The sequence below is a fragment of the Caenorhabditis elegans genome, chromosome V (genome assembly GCF_000002985.6).
Source record: "Caenorhabditis elegans chromosome V".
Taxonomy (NCBI): domain Eukaryota; kingdom Metazoa; phylum Nematoda; class Chromadorea; order Rhabditida; family Rhabditidae; genus Caenorhabditis; species Caenorhabditis elegans.
In genome coordinates this window covers 16,047,623-16,067,731 of record NC_003283.11, presented here as the reverse complement: position 1 = coordinate 16,067,731, position 20,109 = coordinate 16,047,623, and the positions used below count along the sequence as shown (strand labels likewise).

Here is a 20,109-nt window from a genome sequence, read left to right as displayed (position 1 = left end):
ATTCTCAAATTACATCCTTTTTATTGTTTTCCAGGGCCACTGAAAAAATCATATTATAGTTTGACTGTAATTTTCCAAAGGTTTGATGTTGTCTAAAGAATTGTTATTGAAGCATTCCCAGACTTTTTTTTTATTTTCAATGATTTGATTGTGTTCAGTTATGAGATTCTTCATTCTGCTTCTCCTTACCATTTTTGTCGCTAGTCTTTCGGCAGATGATCCAGATGTCGTTTCAGGGGGTGCAGTTGCAGTAAGTTTTTTGCTACATTAATTGATATCTAGAGTCCTGTACTAGTAGATTTTCAAATAGAATATCATGCTTTCAGGGTCATCCAATCAGAGTTTTCATGCGAGCTGGTAGCCGGAATAAACCATTAGTTGGTAAATAATTCGTGTTTTGGAAAACAACATTCTATTTTTTTCATAATAAAGGGTTACTGCATGGGAAAAAAGTTATTTTCCGGCTGATTGTGAGCTTCCTAAATATCAAAACATTAAGATGTACTCGAAAAACCGGATAAGCAATGAAAAAAATTTATTGTTCACGCATTAACATGAAATATAAGCTCGCTTAAAAGTTTGCTCTTGCCTAGCTTTTATCAGTTGTCGATTGCGTATTGCGAAACTTTCTTTCTCACCTTTTTCATACATTCTTAAATTCACTTTATCGCAAACTGTTCGTGAATTTTCACTTGAAAATTGTTTTTTAATTTATTTTCCAACAGAAAAATGATATATACTTTTGATATGTTGGGTTCTTCTAGAAACGGAACTTTACTTAAATTAGATGCAGCAATCGGATACAAAGCGGCAATTCTATCATTTTTATTTCTGGATCCTACTCGCACAAATGTATTTTACTATGATTCCAAAGGAAAGAATACATTGATCACTTGCGAGAATGTTCATAAATCAGTCTTGGTGGAGGAAAACGATTTCGTGACTGTGTTCTTCGCAGAGTTAAAAGATATACTATTGAGTGAAACATCTATAAAAATCATTTATTTTTTCATTCTCGACGAGTACAAGTACTGTAGTGAAGACTTTTACACGCCAGAAACTGAAGAAGAAAGTGTTATTGTATCAATGAACTTAAATGAAATGTACCAGTGTCTTGTGAACTTTCTGCGGGATCACGAAAAAAATCTGCAACTCTCTGACTGAGATTCATCCCGTTGTGAACGAAACTTCTCAAGTGTTATTGGTTTTACCATTTGTCGATCCAACTGCATTAAGAAGCATTATGATATCATTTTTCGAAACTCGGAAAAATGAATTAGTGATTGATTTTCAAGAAATAATTCAACTTGAAACTTGGAAAAATGCAACCTCTGTGCAAATCTTTGACTGCTGGATTTCTACGTCTACACCACTTAAACAAGTTTTCGAAGGTCAATGTGAAAATGCATCTAATATCCGTTGATGACCTGCGTGATTTGATAGATGTTAGATTTGTTGTGTTTTTGTGGAGCTTAATCAATATTCAAAATTTACAGGCTTGTACTAATAATCATGACTTCAAAGAGTTCTATCTTCACTACAAAAAAAACCTGAAAATATTTAGCGATGAAGAACGCGATGAATTATTAGGTTTAGAGAATCCCATGGGAAAAAGGTTTCTCGAAACTTCAAATGGAATATTTGAGATTATTTTCTCACAGAAAACACAGTCTCTGTACATAAAGCGTTTGCCATCATCAGTCGAAGAGTTTGAAATTATTCAAGGAACATGTGAAATTGTGCAAGTAAGCTCGTTTCCTATATTTTGAAGTGAATGAACATTTGCGATGTCAGTTTGGAGCACATAAGCTTAAGCATACTAGCATAAGCATAAGCCTATCGAATTATTTTTCAAAAACAGATTGTGTACTTTGATATTAAGTTTAGCATCAAAAAAATGATAAACTCGCCGAGTAAAAAGTAAAGTCCATTTCACGGGTTTTGATTGATGGACATGTTCACAAAATGAAATCTTCTAGTACATAAATCTTAAATGATAAGAAAAATTACAGGAAGAACACAAATGTCGATTGTCAAATTCAAACTTACCACTCCAAGTTTTTCACAACCATTTGCTAATGGACCAGGTTTTGAAAAATGTTGGTTTGGCCAGCATGTGAGTTGAAATTTAACGTATTTGATTTCAAACCAAATTTCAGACAATCCCTTCGGAAAGTTTCATTTGGAATCCGTCACGCTATTGATATTGCAAAACCCGATTCAAAAATCGAGACGATGAAGATCAATCTCATAGTCTTTGAAACTGTTGATGTTAAATTGTTTGCGAGAGAAGAATATAGCGGTAAAACTATAATATACAGACCAATTGAATATCAAGAAAATTATATGCTTGATGATGTAACTGAGACATTGAACGGGACTTATAAAAGTGCAAAAAAACATGGAAAATGCTTTGTTAACAGTGAATATAATACAATGGATGGGAACAGTCTGAACCTTTTCGCAACTGACATGAAAATTAATTTGGGATCTCAAAAGTCAGTGATTGAAGAACTTAGTGTGGATGTATCTCACAGCGAGTACGTTCGGGATCGAGAGTTTCGGAAGTATATCTTGGAAATTGAAGATTCTATTGAAGAATAACAAAAACTCTTAAAATTAAGTACAAAAATATTTCTTGGATTGTTCGAGGAATCATTAAAATCTTTGGGTCGCTTACTTTCTGTGAAAGAATTTAGTATGCAAACAGGAGAGCAAGAAGAGATTTTGCAAATTTTGTATCTCGATCCTTCTGTCATTGAAGTCATTGAGATTCGAAGACCATCAAGTCTTTTCAACTTCACCGGACTGAAAATTGATGAAGCTTCACTGCTTAACCAATGGAAAAATGCAAAGGAAATAATAATTGAGCTAACAATTTCTGCCTATTGAATTGACTTTTTAAGTCATTTTTCAATTATCGATGTTATTTTGTCCAATATAGTATTGCAAGATGTTGTTCTTCTGAAAAATGTAAGTATTAGTTATTTCTCCAGCACTAAATTCGTGAATTTTCAGAAATTTTTGGGCTCCAGTTCCTTTAACAAGTGGAAAATTGTTTTTGAAAACAGTGACATTGGAGAAAACATTTTTGCGAAAAACGGATTAGGATTGCCACACCAACGACCAATTGATACTTTTACAAATCGACCGAGTATTTGATTTTTTCAATTTACAAATTCCAGTCATGTCCTTCATGTTTTGTACTATTCAGTTAAAAGAATGGTTTTATTTTCTCGAATTGATAGATCAAAAGTGCCGCAGAATGCTATAATCAGAAATTAACTGTTTAAATAAATGTTTAAATATTTTCAATGATTTTATCGTTCCAAAAAATAAATATCTTAATTACATTCATTGGCATCGTAAAACATGAAAAATGCAGCTAGAGTAGGGAAAATCATAAATCAATGTACCAAAAGTTCAGCGCCTCTGAATAAAATATGGAGACGCTCCGGTTTCTGGGCACACATTTTGCAATACAAAAAGTTGTGTTTGTTCTGCTGGTCATGCCGAAAATTTCTTTTCGAAATTCTCTCATTTTTGCTAATTTCAAAATTATATTCGATGTCACGATTCATTGACTTTTTTCTGAAACAATGGACACGTTTCAAAAGAATTAATCATATAAGATCAAGCTCTACCTCTGCCTCGATGTTATCTGAGTGTAAACCTCCGCATTTCAGCCCAGTTTTCTCCATTTGCAGTTAAAAGTCCAACACCTCCTGAAAAATTGGAAGAAATTGTTTTTGACTTTTTGTACTTTTCTGAGCACTTCCCCACCTTTAGAGCAATTCTTAATCCCTTACCTGTCACATGTTCCAGAATCGGTGCCAACTGTCGATTATAACATTTCTTTCCCTGCTTTACGAACACTTCTTGGGATGTTTCAAAATCCGTAAGGCTCACAGGCGCCTTCGGACCCAGCCAGAGTGTGTAAGCATTTCCGTTTTTTTGAAATGTTGACAAATTTGGAAGATCTCAGTCCAAATTTCAAGAACCTTTCTATAGTAATCCAATGCTGGAAGTGTACCGCCTCGGCTCCATGCCTGGTAGACAATTTGGTGGGCATTTCCGATAAAGGGCAAAGGGAAGGGTCCTGGAGGGAAGCGAAGGACTTTCCTGTACAGTCGTACAGTTATCACTGTAAATATAGTAAAAAATAGAGCGATCAAAATCATGATAGATAAAGTCTGAAATCTGTTCGTCGTACCAATTTATAAAGGGAACAAAAACGTGATAAGGGAAGTGATATAAGCGGGCAACAACACTTAACACATTTTCCTGACTACACTTAAAACGAAATTCGTGTTGTTTTTTATTAGAATTTTTATTTTGTTCAGTGTTTTAAATATTGGTTTTGTTATGACACACAGAGTTTTAATATCGATTAAGCAAAAATATTAAGTTTTAACACTTAAAACTGAAATTGGAATACTTCTGAATACCGATTTGCAAATACATTTGAAAACAAGCCAATTATCATTTTTAATCAAATAGAGTCAAAACGTTTTGCGCGAAATCTCAATATTACACTTATTCAGAAAAAGTTCAATTTTGGAATTAATTTTTCCAATTTTATCTTAACATTTTTTTAGTATTTTCGAATTACTTTTTATTTCTGTCCTGAAAAATCATATTATAGTTTGACTGTAACTGCCCAAAAATTTGATGTTGACTAAAAATTATTATTGAAGTTTTCTCAAACTCGTTTAAAAAATTTCAATGTTTTTTGTTGTGGCCTTACAAATTTTTCGAATTCCTCCTTAAAGTGACGTTTTTTAATACGCCTATAAAAATGAAGCTCCAAATTAAAAAAAAACAGATTTCATTGTATTCAAATATGAGATTCTTCATTCTAATCTTCCTTACCATTTTTGTCGTTAGCCTTTTGGCTGATGATGTTGTACCTCCTACTGTCGTTTCAGGGGATGCAATTGCAGTAAGTATTTTTGCTATATAAATTTATATCTAAAGTCTAATTTGATTTTCATCCATGTTTTCATGTAGAATATCATGTTTTCAGAGTCATCCAATTAGAGTTCTCATGGTAGCTGGTAGAGGAAAATGAGGAGGCGGAAGCGGTGGAAAGAACAAGAAAGACAAAAAGAATGGACCGCCTAGAGAGTTGTTATTCAGTACTTTGGTTTTCGGAAAATAACATTCCATTTCTATATAATAAAAGGTTACTGCATGGGAAAAAATGATTTTTTTCTGTATGAGCTTCCTAATTATTTAAAACATTGAGCTGTACTCGAAAAACCGGATAAGCAATGAAAATTTGATATTTCACGCATTAACTCTCAAATTATGCGATCCGGCGACGACGCGCCTGAAATTAATATTATTCAGAGTAAAAAATAAAAATAATGCAAGCGCGCTCCAACAAGCGAGTTCAATTGGCGGAAATTCAAATAGGAATTAGGGGAAAATTGAGATTTTTTCAATTTTCAAAAAATCATATAAAATCTAGAAAATTAAAAAAAAAATTTATCATGATATTCGGCAATTGTGGCCCCATATGCGTGTTTTAAAGCAATTTCCTCACAGGGTATAGTCCACCTTTAAATGATAAATAATTTCAATTATTTAATTAGTTTGCAAAAATGAATCTGTTAGTCGATTAGCATCGTAAAACATGAAAAATGTAACTAGAGTAGGGAAAATCATAACGCGATTCAAAAAAATTAACCTTAAAAGGCCGATCTCAACATCTGTAGTTCCGAAGCCTGAAAGCTCTTGCGAGGCCAAATTTGAAGATGATTTCTGTAACAGGTAAGTTGTTTGAAAAAAGAACAAATAAGTATTATTTCAAGTTTCAGCTCACTTAGACTTGCAGATTTGCCGGTTGATGTGATTTTTCACATTTTGGACAAATTGCCATTGATTGACAAGTAAGTGTGTTTTGTTTAGTAATAATAAACGGCGAAAAGGGTCTATCGCCGACCTCGACCAAGGTTGGCTGCAAACAATTTATTTATTTTAAGAAACATTATTCGACATGTAAATCGAAATCTGCGAAGAATAATTGATTGGCAGCAATTGATGTACAAAGAAGTTACATTCAACATTGGACCAATGGCCAGTCAATTATATTTTCCTGGCAAAGAATATGAATCAAATATGTATGAACAGAGGAAAAATAACTGTGTAATACTGATCAGACATGGAAATAAAACCTCGAAGCGAATGATTCAAAATAAAGATCAAAGAGAACTGGCTCTGAGTGATTTATTCAGTGTGATGTCTCGGCAGGGGTTGGAATTTTTGAATATTAGCTTTTCCCATCATGAAACTATTCAAGAACGGGAAAACACTTACCAAAGAATCAAGCATTACTTTTCCTTGATGAAGTGTCCAGGTAGGCCTGTTGTTAGGCAGGACGTCCTTTTCTTTAGGATGTCCTGCTGCCGAGGGAAAAGACGCACCATCTTCATCTTTAAAAATGGAGTACTGAAATTTGAGAACTTGCTTTTTAGACTCAAAATGGCCTAAAAGTACCGAATTTCGTGCTAAAATACCAAATTTAGGCATCTTCTTTTGTTTGATAACTTAACGCGCTTATTCGTTGATTTAGGTACATTTTCGGTCGGTCGGTGCACAAATTTGTATGCTATTCGTTACTTTGCGTCCCTGACCTCGGCGCCAGGACGTCGAAAGTTCTAGTTTGTTTTAGTTCACATCCTTATCTTCAGGTGTAAAATCATTGTCTCTTGGTGGATTCAAGTTACAAGAAATTCCCTGCATTTTGTCTGCTTTAAAAGCAGGAACACTTGAAACTATCCGCTTAGCTTACCCTAGAAACCTGCGTGATGTTTTTGATGTTGTGCGAACGGAACAATGGAAACTTGCGAAGGAGGTTATAATTGATGGTAGATGTGATTTTAATTCAATAATCGATCATCTTGCCAACTTTTCTTTTATCACAATGGAATTTTCGTTTCTTACTTTTGAAAATGTATTGAAGTTGATGAACGTAAGTCATTTACCGATTTAAATATTTTGAGTACTTAATTTGGTAATTTTCAGGTTCTTAATGATTCTGCAAATTTTAAGTTTGGAACTTTCTACGGCACGCTTGTCAACAAGGATTCTTTTATGGAGATTTTCGAGTTGGGATCTAATTTGAAAATCGATTTTACAAATGATGAATACTTCAATATTCAAAGAAAAATAATTGAAACAATAAATATATGTTGGTACTGAATTAATATTGAATTTCGATGCAAAGAGAGCACAAAACATTATCACTCGCAAAATGCACTGGGCGCTCGGCTGGGACTGAAGCTCAAATCTTTCCATGAAAATATGGAAACGCCCCGGTTTCTGAGCTCATATTTCGCAATACAAAAAAATTTTGTTTGTTCGGCTGGTCATGCCGAAACTTTCTTTTCGAAATTCTCTCATTTTTGAATCGCCTGTGTAGATTCCTTAATCATGGCCAAATTTGCTTACTTTCTAACTTGTTTTAACACGGCTTCTGTTGCGTTCTAGGCATGCGTGTATGCCAAGGCAGATGTAGGTTGCCACCAGGAAAAATATAGAGACTGTCTTGTATAAAACCACTAACTACTTAATTCCAGGCGTGGTTGCTTCTGCTATGTGCATCGCAGAGCCGGGAATGACGAACGACGGCTGCGACCGCCAAAGAATCTCATGCCAGGGATCAATGGCCTGTGTAATTATTTCATATACTGTGAGTTCCTAAATCCCTTCACTGTTAGTTAGAGTCTTTCTCAGGCGACGTTAGTTGGTGGCGGAACGGCGCCGACTGGCAACGGCCCGTCTCGATTTGCTGAGACTACGTTCGATTGCCAAAGTGATGGGGTCTGGCAGGATTTGGATGGGTAGGATGTGAAATATTAAAGTGTTGTTCTAGATAGCACTTGACTTTTTTTTCAGTAATCGAGCAACTCAAGTGACTGCTACGGTGGATCAAAGTACATGCTGAGAAACGCTGAGAACGAAACAGAAGAACGCTAATAATATATTACATTTATTTCAAAGAAGCTGTAATAAATATAGAAACTAAATTTTGAATTTATAGTTAATTTTCGAGAAAAACTTTCACTTTTTAAAAACTTTTCCATTTAAAGTTTGTTCTAAAACTTTAGAAGCACTTTTCGAGTTTCCTTGTGTTGGAATTGTTGTCAAAAATACTTTTTGCAAATTTTCGAAAAATCTGGTAGAAAAATATAAGTTTTTAGATTTTTTCTGATCAAAATTTGTATAATACTCACGCAGAATTTCTTTCGAAAATTTATAAAAATTTTAGTGAAAAGTGGGAGTTTCTCAAAATCAAATTGTGATATTTTTAAAAATTGTGCATCAATTTAATTGCGAAATTATAAAAAAATAATTCATTAGTTGGTTTAATGGGAATTTTCAATTTTTTCCATAGTTCTACTTTTTTAATTCTAAACATTCGGGTTTTCATGAAAAAAGAACAATATTGAAGATTTGCAGATGAGATTTGCCTCACACCACTATTTTACAGTCCGAGTATAAAACTATGTGGTTCTAGTCTTCCACAGTAAACTAACATCTGAAAATAAAATTTATTAAAAGTTATATTTCAATCACAGTCAGTTTTTTTTCTTTTTTTTTGCTTTGTGGAAAATATGTTTTTTGGTAGGTCAAATTTTTTTGACCCCCGCGCGCGTCTTTTTCGCATTTCGTCGCTTGTTTTTGTGGTCGCTCGTGGTCCACTCGTCGCGTTTCCTCATTTCTTCTTGATTTTTCTTTCATTTTCAGTGAAATTATTACTTTTCTTAGAAGATTTTTCTTAATTTTTTGTTTCAAAATGTTTTCTTTCCCTTTTTAAAATTAATATCATTACAGTCTTCGACAAAATGAGTGACCCAAAGCAGAAATCCGACGATTTGCCTGAGCAAGTTGAGCAACCCGAGCAAGGAGGAGGAAACGATGGACAAGAGGAGGATGTACAGGTAACTTTTCTTCCAGGCCCAAGCCTGCCTACGTGCCTGCCTATCTCCTGTCTGTCTGCGTTTTGGCGTTCTCTCCGGTCTGGTTGGCAAGATAGATCTTCAAGTATTTCAGCGCCCAAAATATTCTAGGTTCTCACTTTGGCATTATCTATACGCGTAGGCAGGCGCGTAGGCAGGCATTCGAGCAAGTGTCTTTGCTTATTTTTTCACTAATTGAAGCAAAATCGGCAGAAAATAGTCTGAAATTAGCAGCTTATTAGTGTTTTCCAGATGGCCGAGGTGTCTGAGCAAGAACTCGAGCGAGTGAGGACATTACTGCATCGGGATTGGATGGTATGAACTCTTGTAAGAAGTTATTTCAACAAAAACCCTCATTTCAGTACTCATTCACGCCTGAACGAGTTCGGCGGTATCACCTCAACCGCTCCGACTATCTCAACGAAGAGATCAGGCATTCACAGCGTGCCATAAGAAATGCTCTACTAGGATATAAACATGCAAGCAATTCTCGGAAAACTTGCCGAACAGATCTGCTTGACACGACGTGGATCCTAGAAAATTTGGAGCTCGTTGGTCGTCAACTACCTCGCGAATCTAGTTCTCAGGGGAACCCGAATCAAGAGAGTGTGCAAGAATTACACCGCCAGATTTGTCAATTGTTTGAAGATGATGCACTCGCTGTGTGCGAAAGAGGTCATAATCAGGAAGTCGCGTTAGACCTGGCCAGCCAAGTGATTGCGACACACATGAGGACGATCAGAGAATTTCAAGAGGAATATTTCAAAGTCACCGGAAAAAAGCATGAGTTGAAGAAATTGGAGGTAAGGAAAACAGAGAATTTTTCACTGTCCACGCCTATCCGTTTTCTCAAGAGTCGCCCTCCCTATAACATTCTACGGCCGACGTTTCGCGAGTCACGAGGCTTGCGTGTAACGTAAGGGCGTGGAAGAGCGGATGAGCGCGAGAAGGCGCCCCTAGTCACGCCTCGCGATTATAAAAAAAATGTATCTCCATTTTATTAACTTCAATTTTTTCAGGACAACGCATACGGGGTACTGTTGACTCCTTCTCCAAAACGAATGCCGAAGAACTTCCAACGACGTCGCAGCGATGGTGACGATGACGATGATGGTCCGGGAAATTGGGGAAACCTTAATCCAGTTGCACCTGTCTAGTACAATACTATCCAATATATGTTTACTAATTTTAACCTTTTAACCGTACTTTTGTCGAGTATTCAATTTTAATATGCAATTTATATCAATTGTATTTAAGCCAAGCTTAATGTTAATATTGTACTCTTCATAATCTTTATGCTAATTTAAGTTGTGTCTTCAACTATTTCAGTTAACATCACCCTATTTTCATGTAACTACCACGTCAATTGTTTATATTTGATAAGTTCTTGTGTTTAAAACACTTGCCCTCAACTTTATTAAAATAAATTGTTATGACGGGTAAACTTTCAGAAGATTTCACAAAAAAATGTTAACTGCAAGAGACCTTTGAGAAATTTGTGGCATTTTTGACCTACATATTGTAGATCAAACGTCTGCCGCTACGTATGCCTCTCTGGTCGCGCGTGGTGAATCGATACATGTTGTTGCAGTCATCATTTTCGTGTTTTCTTGGTGTTCCATTGCTCTCTATTTTCCGTTTTTTGTTGCTTTTAACACTAATTTATTCAATTTTCAATCTTTTTTTTTCAAGTTGTTATTTTATTTTTCAGCGTTGTTCTCCTACAAAATGAGTGAACCGTCAAATAATTCCGAGAAGGTGCCTGATGAGGTACAAGAGATAAGAGATGTGAGTTTGAACTGCCTTAAATTCTAAAATAGTTTGCTCATTTTCAGAATAGCGAGGACGAACTGGAAGCGGAAATTCTGCGAGAGCAACCTGGGCTAACGATGTCAACTCATCCCTCATTCAATAAAGAGATTTGTTGCAGAATTTTAATTAGAACAACTTTAATTTTTTGAACGTAGCTAACTTTTTCTATAAAAAAAATTAACTGTTTGGGATTTCAATTATGTTTCAATTTTTGAATAGTGGTTCAAGTGTTTTGACTATCAATAGTTCTTATTTCAGGCGGAAAACACCTTCAACTCCATTCAGAGGTGTACCACCACGCTGAAGGGGTTTCAAAAGAGCTATGACGAATTGAAACTGCAAAGAAAACAAAGTCTTCAAACCATTCGACAACACGAAGCAGATATACAACAACTTGAACAGGGCATAAGAGTACATACAGCGGCATTTCAACTGTTACGAAGACTGCTTAGCGAAATTAGAAGACCAAACCAAATTCTGCAAGAGGCACTGCAAGCGCGTCACATAGAGATTGAAGCGTTTGATGATGAGGCAGAACGGCTCAATGTATTAATTGTAGAAGAGAGAAGGAATTTGGTCGAACTTCAAGCTGCAAGAAAGATCAGAAAGAGTTATCTCATTGTATTTCAAAAACAAATTGCTCAACTCAAAGCAGAGGTACGTGTTGATGATTGATTTTTCTAACAAGCTTAACCAGTTGTTAATTTATAACTGTAAACTGTTTTTTTTTATTCAGAACAAAGATGAAGAAGCGACTCCTGCTCAAGAACAAATGACAAAAAAATCTCTGAAACGCCGCAGGGATGATGAGGATGACGAGACAGGTCCAAGTGCTCGGAGAGCACCTAATTCCGTTGGAGCTTTTTGATGATGTTTAAATTCAATTCCTACACCTTGTTTCTAATCTGCTTATCACCATTTCGCTCAATTTTAATATAGTACACCAATCTGTTTCCGAGGTCTAACTTTCTCTATTATTTTAGTTTATAATATTCTACAACCAATCTAAATTGAATTGTATCCTCCACTCTATCTTGTTGATTTAATATCGGTTTCTTGTCTTCTTTGTATCATGTCCCCATCACCTCTAGAATTCTTTATGAGTTTATTTAATTTTGAATTTCATAAACATTTGGCGGTAGATCTCTAAAACTGTAAATACAGTTAAAATAAGTACATTTAGAAGTTGTTTTTCTGCAAGTGTCAATTGAGGAATGTCAATCTACCATAGGCTTGGAAGTAAAAACCATGTTTCAAAATTCAAATTGAGCGGATAGGCGGTACTTTTGCCTCCGAAAATCGGATCTCTATCAAAAGTAGCAAAATCGAAACATAGAAATTCTGAAAATTAGAAACTCTAGTAACCTCATTTTGGTTTCTTTTCTGAGCTCCAGAACGTATTCTAGGTCTTAGATTTGAAATTATTTCTTGGTGTTCCATTTCTCTCCATTTTCCGTGTTTTGTTGCTAGTCAATTTTTTTTGTTTACTATGACTTGGTGAACTTAAAAAATGAATAAAAAATCTACCTATAATTTTATATTATCTCATAAGAAAATATCTTGAGAACGTCTTGAGAAAAAGTTGCAATTTATTCATAAATGTTCCGACGTACTTTTCATATATTTTACTAATTTTTAAAATTTCAGTTGCTCTATAAACAAAATCACAAATTTTTATTCTACTAGACTTAAAAATTGTAGATCAAATGTGGCCCGCCACGCGTGCATCTCGCGCGGGGAATCGATACTTGTCGTTGCAGTCATCATTTATGTGTTTTCTTGGTGGTCATTTGTTCCCCACTTTCCGTGTTTTTTTTTTCAAATTTCAATACGAATTTATTTGATTTCCAATATTATTTTCTTAAATTTTTTATTTTACAGAATCTTTCACCAACAAAATGAGTGATCCGTCGAAGAATTCCGAGAAGGTGCCTGAGGAACAAGAAATTAGAGATGTGAGTTTGAATTGGCTTGAACTTTATAATTTTTAGATTTATTTTTAGAATAGCGAGGAAGAACTTGAAGATGAAATTCTGGAGGAACTGGAAAGGGAACGTAATCCATTTGGTGATGGATTCATCAATCCACAAACTACCATGACCATGAAAATTGCATGTTTTTCTCTATTTTTAACGCACGTTTGTCAAAAAGGGCGTAGCCGAAAAATTTTGCAACTTCAAAATATTGGATGACAAAACAATTTTTCAAATAAATTATGTTTCAGCAGTGGACCACCGCCAACACCATAGATGAGTGTGAAACACGGCTGAAACAGTATCGAACGGATTATGAAAGAGTGCTATCTCAAAGAAAACCAAGTATTCAAAAGATTCAACAATACGAAGCGGAGTTACAACAACTTCAACATGACAGAAGAACACACGAAGCGGCATTTCAACTGTTACGAAGAGTGCTTCGCGAAGATGGAATACCAAAGCGAGATTTGTTTCAAGAGTCACTACAAGTATGCAGGAGACGGCTTGGAGAGTTTGATGATAATGAAGAAGGAATTAATGAATTGCTTAATGCAGAGAGAACAAATTTCGACGGACTTCAAAGCACTAGAAAGTTCATCAAGAAAATGCTTGTGACACATAAAAAAACTCTTGAGCAACTCGAAGAAAAGGTATGTGTTGAAGCTCGACTAATTGTTAATTTGTAACTCTAAACCTTTTTTTCAGGAAGCAGGTGACGTGTCGGAAACGGTCATGGATCGAATGATAAAAGAATTACGCAAACGTCGGAGGGATGATGAGGATGATGAGGAAGGCCCAAGCACTCGGCGAGTACCTAATGCAGTTGAATCCTTCTGATACTGTTACCACCAAGGTCTACTAACCTATTTGAATTTAATTCTTATCCCTTTAATTTTTAATATCCCTATCATTAGTTTTCGTTATCTCTGCCTATTATCAATATGCCTATAACTAATTTAAACTGAATTATATCCACTTCATCTTGTTGATATACTTTGAATGTCGTGTTCTTTTCGTTTCATGTTCTTAGCACTTTTAGAATGAGTTAATTTTGAATTTTATAAAAATTTAAAGATAAGTATCAAATGCCAACAATATTTCACCAAAAACAACGTTTCTGTAAGTTGTTGAAGAAACTTAGCTACATCGTGGACAAAAAAATCCGATTTTTAGGAAGCCTTGAAACTATCGATGGTTTTGAAAGAGCACATGAAAGAAAAGCTCGACAATTTCTAGCACAAGCTCGTAGTTTAGCAAAACCAAATCAGGAATGAGGAATAATTTTCCAACAATAATTTTAGTTCGCAGTTTTCTACTTGGTTCATGAGCTCGGCCCACAAAATTGACCTACAAATTGTAGATCGCACCGCCTAGAATGCCTCCCTTCTCCCGCTGAGAGGATAAATCGATATGTCTTTGCAGGCGTTCACTCGGCATGTCCCATACCGCAATGCGTTTTGTTGTTTCATTTTGTTTTAATTCTCCAAAAGACTTTTCGTTGCAGTGCTGTACTTCTACGAAATAAGTGACCCGACGCAAAATTCTCAGAATATGTTTTATAATCGTCAAGCGAAAAGAGATGTGAGTTTTAATTGGCATAAAATTGTAATGTGTGCTTAATTTTCAGAGTCCCAACACCAAACTAGGAGAGGAAGTTCTTCGAGAAGAGCAAGCTAAACACAATGGTCTAGGACATGGACAATATGAAAAGGTAAAAATGTACTTCCAAGTTGCAATTGGAAACATTGTTAGTAACTAGGTGTCCGTATTTTTTTTTCTTGGCGAGTTTTCTAATGAGTTTTTTTTCTTTTTTCGGTTTAAATATTACACATTTATTGAGAAGAATGTTTTAAACCTTTTTAATATCTGAAAAAGTAAAATTGATTTAGCAAATTATGCTCCAGAACGAAAGATCGCTGTGTGGCTGCGCTTCTGGTCAATTCCAAATGATATCTGCAAGTGTGTCATTTGACAGAGAAAGATGTCTTCAAAACAATCAACAGCATGAAGCCAATGGCAAATTAGAAGAGGAGCATTTTCGAGAAGAGCAAGCTGAGCCAATTGAACCAGATGGAGAAGATAGACAATATGAAAAGGTAAAATAACACAGAATAAAAATATAGAAAAATTCATAACGTAGTATATCGTCCCTTTGCGGAGATGTGACACTATTGTAGGTGCTTGGTACCTTGGTAGGACTGAGATTGTATGTAAGTTAGCAAAAACTACGTGCGTCTGTAAAATTTTTTGCGAAATTACGAGACTCGTTACCATAAAGTTTGGAATTTTCTTTTTCTTAACCGCCATATTCCAGACGAACAAATTCATGAAATCAATAAGACGTCAGAATGGAAAGGACCCGAAAGCACTTTGTAACCGTGCACTAAGACGGTGTCAAAAGATCACTGAAAGTCTGCCATTTGAACAAGAGCAGTGTATCCGAAACATTCAAGAATACGAAGCAAAAGTACACCAACTTCAAATGGACATAAGAGGCCATGAATTGGTAATTCAACAGTTAAAATCACAAATTATCGAAGTTGGAAGACCAAATCGAATTTTGGACGAGGAACTACAAGAGCGCAAGTTGGATATTGAAACTTGTCAAGACCAGGAGCTACGAATGAGCGAGTTTATTGAAGAGGAAAAAAGGAATATGACCCAATTTGATGATGATAGGAAGGAGACGGAAGATCTTATGAATCTACTTCAAAAGGAGCTTGAACGACTCACGACAGAGGTAAGCTAATAGCTTTAGTTGCAATTTGTACCAACAAAAAAACGTTTTCCAGGATGAGAAAGAAGAGCCAAAAGAAATCCACAAACGTCGCAAATATGAAGATGATGAAGGCCCAGATGCAAAAAGAAAACCTGATGCTTGAATTCAATTTTTATCTTTAATTTTTAATAACTCTATTTCACCTACATAATTGCAATATGCTACATCCAATCGTTTTCGAGCTATTCTTTTCTAAATTATTTTAACTTTCAATTCTCTGATCTCATGTAATTGCCAACTTTATTAGTAACTTGATCATGAATTTACAAACATCTGTAGATGGACACAGACAGTTGAAAAATTAAAGTTCAAAGATTCGGAGAGAACATTGAGAAAAGTTTTGCAATTATTTCAAAAGATACTCCGGCAATTAGAAGCACATTTTTAAGCTCATTTTCAAACGTGTTAATTTTAAAAATGTTTATTATGCTATTCATAAGAACCAGCGTTTTTGATGAAAAACGAGAGAGTGCAACGCTACGTTGGAGAAGTTTACAAAATCCAGCTTTATTGAAATAAATTAATAAGAATAGAAATAATTCTAGATTATTTGCTGTTTACTAATGAAATTTCATAAATGAATAGACTTAAAATTACAAAATAAAAGCCACGAGTAATATCATAACTTGAAGAGCATCAAACAATTAATGAGGGTAATTCGCTCTTTGTTTCGGGTACACATCCGAATTGCGAAAACCGCCGCCTTCATAAAATTTCTCTCGGCCACACACAAGTAGAGAATTTTGCTCAACCTTCATCATTGTGGATACTTCGTCATTTTCACCTTGGTCACTACTGGTAACGGCTTGGAAGCTGAAAAGTTATATTGAAAAATTTCCAAGCTTCTAATTAACTTACTCAACACTCTCCAAGTATTTTTTCAATTCTTCTTGATTCTTCTCCTCCTTACTCTTACAGTCATCCGGATACCAAGGCACATAGTCATCTCCAATCACCTCTTCCAATTCGGGACACTCAGTGTGTTCTGAACTAACAATAGTCAGCCCCACCTGCAATTATTTAAAAATTTCAAATGGCACAGTTACACTCAAAAAAAAAAAGAACTTACGAAAAGATTCTTGTCCATGACATAGTTGCACTCAAAATTCTCATCATCTTGTCCCATAGGGTTTAGCAGAATCTCGGCAACTTTCATACAACCAACCAAGAAAATGAACTGGAGTGTCGTGAGAAGTGGGAAGCCCCAGTGGGACAACTAAAAAAAACGGAACATTAGAAAACCGGAATTTCAATCAGCCTAAGTCTAAGCCTGAGCCTACGCATAAGCCTAAAGAAAATTGATTGTCAAAATTACCGCCCAATTTTCCTCCAAATCCAAATGTTGTCGTGTGAACAGACAAAAGAAAAAGTAGATTCTAACTGCAAGAAACACCGCTTGCGGATATGCCAGAGGAATCGGGATGAGATCGTAGCGAGTCAGTTTTATGATTTTCTTGTAGAAGTCTGTAATCTCCAGATAAACGGTATCGTAGTACAAGTTCTCCTCGTTCTGCAAAGAGAAAAGTATATGTTTGGTTAGTTTTTTGTCAAGAATCCTAAAGTTTTATGGGAAAAGTTTTTGTGTTTTCATGTGGCATATGCCGAATGCCGCTCACCTTTGATGCGAATTTCTGAAGAATAGACATTATCCAGGTGATAGGAACAAATGACTCCGCGTAAGTTTTACACGGCACCTTTTTCAGCAGTGGTTCCTCATGATCTTGTAAAACTCCTGAACTTATTCATTGATTATGTGATTTTATCATAGCCGTACCTGTCGCCTTTATCATGTCATAATTAGCGAATCGCTTCTTAACCAGCTCCGAAACATCACGGATGCCCAAAATCTGCGAGAGCACCAGGTATCTGATAATATTTCGACGAACGTTTGAGTTGTCCACTTTTGCAAGAATCACATTGCCATTATTGTCCCGTTTTTCTTTGCCGTCTGGGAGAAATGTGGCAACCGCTAGAGCAGCACTGAAACATGGAAATTTGAAAAGTGTGGAGACATTATTGAATATTTTTTTGAAAGAAGGAAATAAAACATACTTCTCAATGTACCCAACATTTTCAAAAATCTTCTCCCATTGGTCTGCGACAGTTGCAATGAAGAAAGCGAGCATCATTTGCATGGGAATGCAGACATTTTGTTGCTCTTTGAGTTTTTTGAAGACTTCTGCGGCATATCTGAAATTGAATTATTTTGGTATCACATGCAATTCCAACTTCTTACTCTCGCTGCGTTTCGTTGATGGCAAATCTAAAAACCAGAAAAACCCCAAAATAGGCTCCGGCCGTCATTAAAAATTCATGTAGAATAACTTTGTAAAGTGAACCTTTACACCGAGTTAAGATCTGAAAAAAATATTTTTTAAATTTGTCATTACATTATTTAATACGTACCTTGGGACAGGTTTTGCATTCTGTTTGATCTTTAAGATCAGCTAAATAAGGAATCGTCATCTGAAATTGTAGTTTGATGTTGCTATTCTTGGGACGACGAGAAATATACAATATGTATTTTTTAGGCGTTTTGTAGGTAAAACTGTAGAGAAATACAGATTTTTGCAGTTTTCTGCACTAAAAAAAATACATTTTGGCATATTGAGTCGACACATCATCATGAAAAATCCCATCAAACACTTGAAAGAAACTCTGAAACGGACTATGATCACTCACCTTTTCACTGAATAAATTAAGTAATGATCGATTTTTCGATTTTTCAACTCGATTCTAAATGAAACGTGGGAAGTGAGAGAGGGATAGGACGTGAAAAAGTTCACGTCACGCGTTTTGATTTTTTGAAAACCTATATTCTTTTTGATTTTATTTTAATATTATTTTCTCATTTAACGAGTTTTCAGAAATGTCCACGTGTTCTTTAGCCGTAAGCATGAGGCAAGTAGGCATTTACGGAAAGGGTTCAAAAGACTCAAAGACTCAACTTTTCAACTTGTTCCGGTTCAAGTCCACAAACGTAACCTAGTTATTTATTATTATTTCAAAATAAACGACACTGAAAAACATGCGAATTCAATAAATATCTTGTTACGAACTAGCTACAATCAGGGTTTTCTTGTGACACCGAAACATATCAATCAACCCTCTTCTGTAGCTTTTGATTATGAAAATTGTTGGAAGTGGATCGATTGCCGGGTAGATTGCTATAGTGATGGAAAGAAGTGGAACTTCCAAGTTGAAACCAACATTAAACATAGGAACACTTAAAATAATCCCAGCAGGCAGATACATCAAAACACAGGGAATTGCGGTTTGGAAAATTAAAGAGTAGAACAGTTGAGCTTGAAGAGATTTCAGAGCCTGCGATTGCGATGATAAACTTCCCATTTGTTTTGAGATGTATTTATAACAATTGAAACCGAAATAAACGACACTGATAAACGACCAACTCTGAAAAGATTTCAATTGAGTAAAACATTTTGGATTGTTGCCTAAGTAAAACAATCAAAATAATTACCAGAATCAGAATCATAATTCCAAAACCTAGAAAGGATATTAAATCAGGCTGAAATTCTCCGTGTTCATCAACGGGCCAAAACCAAAAAGCGACGTATGCACACTCTTCAATGTTCAATTTTAAAACTTGTTCGAAATGAATTCTGGAAAAAAAACTACATCGAAGAGGGAGTAATAATACTCAATACTTCAAAAAACTAGTTTTCGATGAAGACTCGTGCATTGTTAGCCAAGTCACCAGTCCCCAAACAAATCCACTCAACAATGGAGCAATGTATAGGAATAAATGTTTTTTACCAGATATGTACTTTTGCTTGAAGATTCTGAAAAGTTGATAAATATTTTGGAGTTGGTCCCGGTGAGCTTACGTGTTAACGTTACCATAACGATAAATAAAGTGGCAAGCAAAAATTGACATTGAAAATCCATAGCATGAGCAGTAAATCACTGAAAAAATTCCCAATAATAATTTTTAATTCGCAGTTTGTTGCCCAATGATGTATAATTTTGTTCAGAGGGTCTTAAACTTAGCATTAAGTTAGAAGATATGGATGTTCCGACAGTTTACAAGTTCCGCACAGCACTAATGCTTACTAACATATGAAAAACAATGTCCCGTCGGCACCAAACATGCTCTTTTTCATATCTTGAAACATGTAGCAAGACGATTGAAATGTACCAGTGGACTGAAAATCGCCTTTTACGCCAAAAACTTTTAACAAAAAACCTACTGGTTCTACAAATATATTCATTGATGTATAAACTAACTCATATAAGGATGTATACAACATGAGCCACTTATAGGTCCCTAACTGAGGTGGTGACTTTCCGAGAATGAGGAACATCAATAGAGAATTAGTGATAACGGAAACAAATGCGCAAATCCGTTGAAATGTGAGTTCAAACTGCATTCCGTGGTCGGATGGAATGGGGATTTAACAATTGTATTATTGAAGTAAATATTGAAGTTGTGTAAGCGTTGTCAAGCACTTATTAGTATACTCTCAAGGGAGGTCAAATGTTTGTGAAATAACGGAAAAACATATGTTGCCTTGGTAATATTGTGTGACGTATATTATATATTCCAGCAGTTTTC

General features: G+C 35.4%; 9 protein-coding genes and 2 pseudogenes across 11 annotated transcripts; 8 read left to right on the top strand and 3 right to left on the bottom strand.

Moving 5' to 3' along the window:
- The first annotated feature begins 729 nt into the window (after positions 1–729).
- F14H3.8 lies at positions 730–3,285 on the top strand (annotated as a pseudogene). Its single transcript has 5 exons — positions 730–1,445; positions 1,497–1,745; positions 2,013–2,116; positions 2,160–2,567; positions 2,625–3,285. Coding segments are annotated over exons 1-5 (2,138 nt in total).
- A 338-nt stretch (positions 3,286–3,623) lies between these two features.
- On the bottom strand, positions 3,624–4,181 carry cyp-35D2 (annotated as a pseudogene). Its single transcript has one exon. A coding segment is annotated over exon 1 (558 nt).
- Positions 4,182–4,843: 662 nt separating this feature from the next.
- Positions 4,844–5,071, top strand: F14H3.14 (uncharacterized protein; the record flags this gene model as incomplete). The annotated part of the gene is made up of 2 exons (NM_001129444.1): positions 4,844–4,942; positions 5,027–5,071. 2 exons carry the CDS (start codon positions 4,844–4,846, stop codon positions 5,069–5,071), a joined length of 144 nt encoding a protein of 47 aa, NP_001122916.1.
- Positions 5,072–5,638: 567 nt separating this feature from the next.
- Positions 5,639–7,206, top strand: fbxa-100 (F-box domain-containing protein; the record flags this gene model as incomplete). The annotated part of the gene is made up of 5 exons (NM_074640.2): positions 5,639–5,775; positions 5,823–5,894; positions 5,988–6,361; positions 6,696–6,976; positions 7,030–7,206. 5 exons carry the CDS (start codon positions 5,639–5,641, stop codon positions 7,204–7,206), a joined length of 1,041 nt encoding a protein of 346 aa, NP_507041.2.
- A 290-nt stretch (positions 7,207–7,496) lies between these two features.
- Positions 7,497–7,951, top strand: F14H3.15 (DUF281 domain-containing protein; the record flags this gene model as incomplete). Its single annotated transcript, NM_001276976.1, has 4 exons — positions 7,497–7,518; positions 7,584–7,696; positions 7,741–7,847; positions 7,903–7,951. 4 exons carry the CDS (start codon positions 7,497–7,499, stop codon positions 7,949–7,951), a joined length of 291 nt encoding a protein of 96 aa, NP_001263905.1.
- Positions 7,952–8,838: 887 nt separating this feature from the next.
- Positions 8,839–10,410, top strand: F14H3.6 (Non-structural maintenance of chromosomes element 4). The gene is made up of 4 exons (NM_074639.5): positions 8,839–8,948; positions 9,219–9,281; positions 9,329–9,769; positions 9,986–10,410. Exons 1-4 carry the CDS (start codon positions 8,853–8,855, stop codon positions 10,121–10,123), a joined length of 738 nt encoding a protein of 245 aa, NP_507040.1. The 5' UTR covers positions 8,839–8,852; the 3' UTR covers positions 10,124–10,410.
- A 261-nt stretch (positions 10,411–10,671) lies between these two features.
- F14H3.5 (THO complex subunit 7) lies at positions 10,672–11,926 on the top strand. Its single transcript, NM_074638.6, has 4 exons — positions 10,672–10,754; positions 10,802–10,885; positions 11,037–11,435; positions 11,515–11,926. The coding sequence occupies exons 1-4, from the start codon at positions 10,695–10,697 to the stop codon at positions 11,644–11,646; spliced, it is 675 nt and encodes a 224-aa protein (NP_507039.3). The 5' UTR covers positions 10,672–10,694; the 3' UTR covers positions 11,647–11,926.
- Positions 11,927–12,659: 733 nt separating this feature from the next.
- F14H3.4 (uncharacterized protein) lies at positions 12,660–13,833 on the top strand. Its single transcript, NM_074637.3, has 4 exons — positions 12,660–12,733; positions 12,782–12,889; positions 13,003–13,404; positions 13,460–13,833. Exons 1-4 carry the CDS (start codon positions 12,677–12,679, stop codon positions 13,589–13,591), a joined length of 699 nt encoding a protein of 232 aa, NP_507038.2. The 5' UTR covers positions 12,660–12,676; the 3' UTR covers positions 13,592–13,833.
- A 425-nt stretch (positions 13,834–14,258) lies between these two features.
- Positions 14,259–15,809, top strand: F14H3.3 (uncharacterized protein). The gene is made up of 5 exons (NM_074636.4): positions 14,259–14,335; positions 14,382–14,465; positions 14,659–14,850; positions 15,069–15,494; positions 15,547–15,809. The coding sequence occupies exons 1-5, from the start codon at positions 14,306–14,308 to the stop codon at positions 15,634–15,636; spliced, it is 822 nt and encodes a 273-aa protein (NP_507037.1). The 5' UTR covers positions 14,259–14,305; the 3' UTR covers positions 15,637–15,809.
- A 216-nt stretch (positions 15,810–16,025) lies between these two features.
- best-12 (Bestrophin homolog 12) lies at positions 16,026–18,255 on the bottom strand. The gene is made up of 10 exons (NM_074635.3): positions 18,216–18,255; positions 17,940–17,999; positions 17,770–17,891; positions 17,586–17,723; positions 17,308–17,513; positions 17,150–17,265; positions 16,849–17,043; positions 16,603–16,749; positions 16,392–16,543; positions 16,026–16,346 (listed from the first exon to the last, which is right to left on the bottom strand). The coding sequence occupies exons 2-10, from the start codon at positions 17,997–17,999 to the stop codon at positions 16,178–16,180; spliced, it is 1,305 nt and encodes a 434-aa protein (NP_507036.1). The 5' UTR covers positions 18,216–18,255; the 3' UTR covers positions 16,026–16,177.
- Positions 18,256–18,584: 329 nt separating this feature from the next.
- On the bottom strand, positions 18,585–19,924 carry str-198 (Serpentine receptor class r-10; the record flags this gene model as incomplete). Its single annotated transcript, NM_074634.2, has 6 exons — positions 18,585–18,947; positions 19,015–19,156; positions 19,202–19,336; positions 19,382–19,460; positions 19,612–19,699; positions 19,745–19,924. 6 exons carry the CDS (start codon positions 19,922–19,924, stop codon positions 18,585–18,587), a joined length of 987 nt encoding a protein of 328 aa, NP_507035.2.
- Between the last annotated feature and the right edge of the window lie 185 nt (positions 19,925–20,109).